Here is a 7,960-nt window from a genome sequence, read left to right as displayed (position 1 = left end):
TGATTCTCTCCCCCATCCCACTGGGGCGGCGGGGAGTGATGTGATGTTCAGCTGCCTGCCACGTTAAACCACAACAATAGCAAAGATAAACAGTGTCTTCTCATGATACCTGAGCAAATGTTGCTTCCACTTTGTACATCATTTCAGTCAAAGTCACACCCTGTAGATCCACCCCAACTTATCAAAATGCACTGCCCAACACCCAACTGCATTCTGGCATGCCTCACAGCCCCCTCCCAATGTCACAGGGATAAGTCCTGCACTGCCACACTCACCCCCCCTGTTCCCATTCTCCACAGGCTCTGCCGAGTAGAAGATATAATCAACAGTGGCTCCGAGCCCCATGGGCATCGTTGTGACCTCCGGGCGTCCTCTCTGTGACAGGAAGTGGCTGTAGACAGAGGTCAGGTTGAGGCCGTGCTGGATAACGCCTGAAGACCTGCACATCAAGAGCCACCGTTTACCAAGGAAGGAAAGAGAATGATGCAGTGTTCAGTACTTCAGTCACAACTGAAGTTGGATGTTCCCTCACTGATGCAACTGTCCGAACTACTTCTACTTTGTGAACACATAAGAGACAGTCTTTCAGAATTGTTCACTCCACTTACACCAAAACCAAAGCGGGCTACGAACTTCCTTTGTCTCCAATACCCAGTCCTGTCTATGCCCTTCATTCTCGATCTCACCAACACAATGCTGACAGAACAGCGCCCAGCTGCTGGGACAACCCTGGGTGGATCTGGCTCTTCCAGATAGCCCTACTTACTCTCTTCCACCCTCACATTTATTTCAGTCTTTAGTTCAGCCAGATTTGCAGTGCTCAGGAAAACGAGACGGGGCTTGAAGAGTGGGACCACTGAAGGTGCACCAAATTACCTTGGGACGAATGGGTGGGGATCAGGGTCTTTCACCATGGCAGCAGGCTTGGGCCAGTGTGCAGGGCGGTCTGCAAAGGAGCAAAGAGATTCCAGCCAGACCTACACAGATCCCGGAACAGGCTGCTCATCTCAAGTCTGAGAAGCTTCTCCTGAGACCAAACGCGTGTTTTTGTCCAAGAAGAACAGATAGCTTCCAGTCATAGACACCTTAAAGAAAAGTATTCAAAGGAAACCCCAGCTCTAAGACTAACAGGAACATCCTGGGAGCAGATCAGTGCAAGCAACTGAGAAGTCATATTCTGCCGGCTAAGGACATGTCCTTAAAGCATTTATTATTATCAAAGCTCAGGGTACTTCAACCTCTGCTCTCAAAGAAAGTTCATTTGCCTTAGCCTACAGCTTACTCAAAGGGTGTCTAGAAAGGCAGAACAGAAATGGAGAGAGCAGAACCAGCCATGCCACAAGGCCCAGAGGTGAGGCAGTATCTACTGGGTACCAGCATCCAGAGACACCTATGTTGTGGCCATTGTGACATTACAGTCTTCAGGTCTGTTCTCCGCCATCAAAAATCTTGAAGCAGAAAAAAAAGAAATATATATATGTATCTCTCTATATATATTTCACTTTATAAGAAACAGCCTCCAAAAGAGGCTGAGTCTCAGTGCATCTCAAGGAACATAGTCAGTGTGTATAAGGGTGGTAAGACTGTACTCCTCTGAGCTCTCACGGTATCCATTAGTAATCACACAGCCACAGAAGGCACCCTTCTGCCTTCCCCTTTTCTCACCAGGCATTACCTCCACTTCACGTTTTCATCAAAATTGAGCTAGGAGAGACACAAGCTGAAAAATCTCCCATTATTACCTAGTTTAGCATCTGTCACACCTTCCAAGTGGACCAGCTGTGGTGGTCGTTCACAGGCAACATCGCAAAAATGAAACTGGAGCAGGAAGTCCCGGCTGTACTTAATTCTGCCTGCAGAGAAAAATACAAGTTAAAAGAAGAAAATAGCTGCAGCAAAGTCACATCTACAGGTAACATCTGCATACCCTTTAGACCTCTTAGACCTCTTTAGTTTCAGAGAGGTTTTTGTGCCCAAGCACTCTGATACCATGAGAATGGGAATTACTTAAAAACCTAAATGTAGAACAGAACAGATGCATAAATGTAGAAGAACAGAACACAGTTATTGCTATCCCCTTAGCTAATGCAACAGTCACGGTCAGCACCTTAATAAAACAAATTAAGAATGTCCTTCTGAGACACCACAAGTTCAAGGGACTTCTAAGCAGATCAGTTAGTGTGCAACTCAAGGAAATGTCTGCTGGAAAAGAAAAAACAATTCTCGAGATGAGGTTGAATACAAGTTCTACATTCAAGATTCCAACAAAAGCTATTTAGTGTGAGCTCCTTCTTTTTTTTAATCCTCTCTAAGGACAGTAGAGAACAGTCATGATTGTAACTGGGCTCTTAGGAATTATTTCCTCATAGTGGTGTGCAAATACTGCCCAAAACCACTCCCACAAACACCTGCAGCTGAAAGCTGTGGCTGCTGAACGTGGTTTACAACTGCACAAAAGCGTAAGTCTGGGAATATGAAAGAGATACACAGATCAATGGTAGGGGAACATTCAGCTCCTGACTAGAGAAAGAAAATGGCAGAAATTAGGCTACAGCAATAGACTCCAGAAAAATTAAATTTAATTCACATACCAAGGAAATGGATAGAAGAAGAGAATCTTTGCTGAGTGCCTCATGCAACACATGCCCAAGCTACTCAGAGAGACAGCAAGGCCCACAAACTGTCCATCCTCAGCAAACTCATATTCTCAGTGCACACTAGAGCTCACCTGGTTTCTTTGGCTGGCACAGGGTGACATATTGGCAGTTGTCTGTTACACCCAGTGAGCTCGGCCACAGTGGGGCCAGCAGTTTCCGTGAATACAACTGTTGGGAAAAGTCTTCCTGACCAGACACCTGCAAGGAGGCCAGAAACAGGAGAGGAAACATCAGCAACACAGAGCAGAACTTCTGCAAGCTACAGACAACGTGTGTATATACACTTGCCAAGAGCAAGACAGGAGAATGCCCTCATAGAAAGGCATGAACTAAGCTATTCAGAATATGGTGCAGACATAACAAACCTTCAGCTGTGAGGGATGGACACAATTAGCTAAAAGTCACCTGACAAGATACTCTGCAGGCATCTATTATTGAACTGATGATTTAGCTTGAAAGCCAATGATGTATTTGATCATGGATACACAGTAACAGCTAACCACAAGAGACTCTAGCATAGGTGCCCATTTCAAAGTGTTTTCAGATCAAACATCTGCATAAAATTTCAGTAAGTCGTGGTGGAGTTGTACTCCACAACACTTCCAGTCACCCAAGCACAAAAATCCCATAGCAAGGGAGAACCAAGACCTGAAATTAAGTGGTCTATTATCACTGGTCTGCCTCAAGAGAAACCAAAAGAGCAGTGGCGGAAACAACATGCACACATTTGTCCGCTTCTTTCCCCAGCAGTGCTGAAGGTATTGGGGAAGACCGCTGAATGACTGAATCCAATATTTGGACTATTTCCTCACGAGAGAAAGAATGCAGCCATGCATTTCTCTAGCAGCATGCTATAAAGAGCTATCCAATCCCAGTTCTGGCTGGCACCTACCTTCCAGGCTGGCATCCCATGGTAGGAAAGATCACCGTTCCGGATGAATTTGTAGAGTGGAGAATCGGGTACGGAGTTCAGGTCTCCACACAAGATGACAGGATAGTAGCTGCCTTCAGTAGTTTTTGCAATCTTGTCGATCTCTGCTAGGAGCAAGGCCATCTGGGCCAGTTTGATATCTCCCCGCCGGGGATTGAACAATATGTGAGTGTTGGCCACACACAAAGGACTGACTGCCTTCAGATCTAGGCCCTCCGGGAGCAGAGGCTGTAGCAGCAGCACCAAGCCCACGTTATCCCGATTGAGAACGTCCAGGCCAGGCCGGAAGTATTCTACAGGGCTGAGGCTGATCAGCTGGAACCTGCTGTGCTTATAGCACACTGCACAGCCATCTGTCTTCGTCCCAGTTCTCCGTTTATAGAAGCACGCAAAGCCTGAAAAGAAACCATCACCTATTAAAAGGTTTAAGCAGTCACTACCTCAGATTCCCCCCCATCAGCTGGGGAGTTCAGCAAGTCCGTACAGCAGAAGAGGTTCCTGCTACATTTTGGTACAGCATTATACCCAATTCTGTTCCAATAATCACAGTTTATCATTTATTATTGAGGGTATTTTCTCTCTCCTTGTCCTTCTAGGACCCTCTCTGTTTTGTTACTCTGATCTGTCAACTCTGAGAAAGATCAGTTACAAAAGAGAGGGTAGAGGTCTAGGCAAACAGTTCAGAAGTAGGGCCAGCAGCCACCCAACAAACAGGAAGAGCTCTCTCAAGACCGAGTGCTCTGAAGACGTTAACCAGGAAGCACCGCTTGGCCAGTCCCAGGAGCTGGAGGTAGAGACACACAAAAGCAGGCCATACCCATCTCCTTGAATGTCGGTTCCAGCTGCTCCCAGTAATGGTTCTCTTGCACCTCCTGGAGACACAGAACCTGGAAGGAAGGCAGAGACCTCACTCGCTCCGCCAGTATTTGCTAGTTACCTTATTTTGGGGAAGGAATAAAGCAGAAAAGTGCACTCACATACCAACCCTGCAACCAGAAAGGTCATCATTGCAACTCTGTCCTGTACTTTCCAGATAGAGAGCAATAACTTTCTGGGTCACGTTAGCTTATCATTCAGTTTTGCAGTGACGAGGCAGAAGATCCTTCATTACACAGAGGACTCAAGGAATAGAGAAAGTCATGAAGTCCTCTTCTATGCAGGCTTCCCCTCCTGTGCTGCCTTACAAACCTGGTCCTTTCCTCCACAAACACACATTATCTCTTCTTCCTCTACTTCTGCTGTTTAAAGAAGTTAAGCCCTGCTATCAAAGTATGACTAGTTTCTACAGTAACACAATCAAAGCAAGATAGACATCCAAAAAATGTATGCACAAGGCCTCAAACACCCTCAGAGGAATCAGCGTTCAGTTACCAAGCAGGTAATATCTTCCTAGGACTTCCCCGCCACCTTTTTTTTTTTTTTTTAATGCTGTTAAATCAAACAAGGAATTCAAATGCTGGTGACACTGATGTGGGAAGGGCTCAGTCATACTCACATCAGGATCCCAGTGCTGGATCTCCTGCAAAAGGTTTGGAAGGCGGTAGTTCCAGTTCAGGATGTCTGGATGACAGTGTAGATAGAGATCAAGGCCCTGCTCCACCAGGTCCTGGGCAAGGATGTTGTAAGACATGACTCGAAATTCAAAGAGAGGAGTGTTTTTCGAGACCTGCTCTAGCACACAGGGCTGGACAGAAAGATCTTCCCAGTCCCTCCATAAAATCTCTACATACAAGAGACAAAAAGCCAAGTTACAGCCATGCTGAGTACCCTGCTGATACTTTTGTTCCCCTGGAACCCAGAAAAAAGCCATTCTCATTCCCTAAGCTAGGATGTTCTAGCGTCTGAGCAAACCCTCACCCACTCTGGTTTTCAGGTGCTCTTTTTGGATGCCTTTTGATAGTTGTCAATGGGGATGGCATAACAGACGACCAGAGTCAAGCATACTGAAACACTCAACCAGCTTTTGGGTGCTTTTTATATTACAAAGCCAGCACCTGGGAACAGTTCCTGGGAAGTGAGCATATATTGATGTTCAGACCAGATGGTCTAATAGCACAGAGACTACTAGCTGTGACCTGCCCTCCCTCAGCAAAAACTCGCTTTATAGTTTTCCCTAGCAGATCCTGTCAATTCTGCATGGACAGATACAATCAATGTCTTACTGACAGCAAGCCCAGAAACAATAACCTGACCACATTCACTACAAATGTAAATCCCACACCCAACATTAGATTCAGAATTGTTACTACTGACCGTGGTAGGGTACCTCTGTCGGGAGAGGACAATATTGTACTGTATCCTGAATGGGCCAGGCTGGGGGCTCTGTTGGCACTGTCTCTGGATCACACGCTAAACCCCATGCCAGCACAGCTGGGTCTTCATTCTGCACTTCTACATCGATAGCAGCACAGCCAGCTATCTGGTGATCCGTCTGTGGCACCACAGCTGCCCAAGGGGCAATGCCTGCTACAGCCACTGTTTCCTCTGCTGGTAATTTTGCCCGTTCAGTCACTGCATGATCTTGTGGTTCTGAAGAAGCCAAGGTGTGTAGCTCTGTGAGCTGCTGACCAGCACACCGGGTGACTTCTGGAGCCGAATTCAGGTCACTGAGGCTAGTCATCAATAGCTCTGAACCTTCTAACCAGTCACTAGTGAGCGTAACTGATACTTTCCCCAATGCTGGAACACTCTCACTGGCTGGCAAATTCCCTGCTCCTTCCTCCAGCCACTGCTGGAGAAGGGCTTCTTGCTCTTCTGGGACCGACCTTCCTCTAGTCGCAGCAAAGACGCCTTCTATCTGGGTGGACGTGCTCTTCGCCAGAAGCACATTCTTTCGACAGGTAAAGAAAGCATCTGCCATTTAAAAAGAAACAAAACCAAGATAAGACAGATGGAAATCCTTTCTCACTCACTCTTTTCTTTTTGCTATGCATTTGCTGTAACTCTGTGCAATACAACCATTCAGCATTGCAATCCCAACAAATGCCTTCTCTGAAGAAAAACAGTTACAGTCTGAATAACTTACCCTACTTCTTCCTGAACGCTAGGCCACAGTCCAATTTTAGTTATGTTAGTCAAAGTCACTGAAGCTGTACAGGATGGCAATGGCTTTAGCAACCCTAGGGAATGCAGTTCTAACTTACGCAGTGCCACAGCCAGTCAGCCAAGCTAAAAGGCCTTGTGGAAACTATCAGCTCTCAGCAACACATGTAAAGGCAGAGTCTGTAGAAGTTAGCTGATGGGGCGCATGGGCTAAGAAGCTAAGCTCTTGTAGATGACCACTTGGAGCAAGTTTCTTTCCAAGGATTGAGTAAGAAAGTAGTGCTCAGCTAAGAGGATCAAACATATCACAAGAACGCGTTGTAGAAGAAAAACCGTTCTGTTATTAAGAGATGAAAAACAAAGACACAGAGGGACCAACGTGCAGTTAAAAGCCTTATTAGAGAGAATATATGCACCTGAAGAGGTCCTGGTAAGAATTACAGATCACCTCATGACTGACATCTGTGGTAACAAATTTTAAAAACCCTGCTGTTAATGGAACACTTGAATATACTAATATTGGTGGGGTAAAGTAGAAAAAGACAGGGACTCTTTTCACTTGTATCTGTATAAGATGACGGCATTTACGTTTTGCTATGAATTCTGCACAGACACTACTCCCTACTGTTGACTAGCAATTTCTGTTGTCTACAAATAACTTTTTCTCTGCTGTATCCCTGTAACAGTCAGTCAGCCAGAGCAGTAACATACAGGAGTCAAAAACATCTGCGTATGCTTCTACTGTATCTTTCATGTCAAAGCTTTCTGTATGTGTCAGAAATGGAGCTTTAAGAACCATACTCCTCTCTGTAGTTTTGTAATTAAGTTCATGAACGTCAGAAACACCAATGCACCAAGGTAATATTTTTGCACACCATTAGCCAGGCATGGCTGTTACAAGAGCCTGTTGGTACAGGATAGGAGCTGAATTTGAGAGCAGTCAGCTAGCTGCTCACTATGACCACAGTGTGCCAGTGGCTGCTGCAGGCCTGGGGACAGGTTCAGGCAGGAGGGTGGCTTTACATCAGCGCAGTCAGCAGGGACTGTGAAGCAGCAGCAGGATCTAGGAAACTAAGTGAAATATTGATGCACGCAAAGCCAGAGTCCATCCACGAGTCACCCGCAGGTCCTTGGGGAGTCACAGACCTCAGAGCAGCCCACCTCCAAAGATCTTCCCAAACCTGCAGCGCAGGTCCGGGGCAGGAGGCTCGGGCCTCCACGCAGACTGCAATCTGCCACTGCAGCACAACAGTCGGCAACCGTTTCCTCCAAGAACCCAGCCCCCCGCGCTGTCCCGGGGGTGAGCAGCCGCGGCCCGGCAGAAGTGCCC

The 7,960-nt window shown here is 46.5% G+C and overlaps 1 protein-coding gene across 1 annotated transcript; it reads right to left on the bottom strand.

Moving 5' to 3' along the window:
- Positions 1-275: 275 nt before the first annotated feature.
- ANGEL1 (angel homolog 1 (Drosophila)) lies at positions 276-6,444 on the bottom strand (the record flags this gene model as incomplete). Its single annotated transcript, XM_009585783.1, has 8 exons — positions 5,842-6,444; positions 5,084-5,310; positions 4,406-4,475; positions 3,550-3,983; positions 2,729-2,855; positions 1,743-1,853; positions 877-946; positions 276-439 (listed from the first exon to the last, which is right to left on the bottom strand). Coding segments are annotated over exons 1-8 (1,570 nt in total), but the record flags the coding sequence as incomplete, so codon positions are not given.
- Positions 6,445-7,960: the final 1,516 nt, after the last annotated feature.

The sequence above is a fragment of the Fulmarus glacialis genome, unplaced genomic scaffold, assembly GCF_000690835.1.
Source record: "Fulmarus glacialis isolate BGI_N327 unplaced genomic scaffold, ASM69083v1 Scaffold50199, whole genome shotgun sequence".
In the NCBI taxonomy this organism is placed as follows: domain Eukaryota; kingdom Metazoa; phylum Chordata; class Aves; order Procellariiformes; family Procellariidae; genus Fulmarus; species Fulmarus glacialis.
This window is presented reverse-complemented; position numbering and strand designations above follow the sequence as displayed.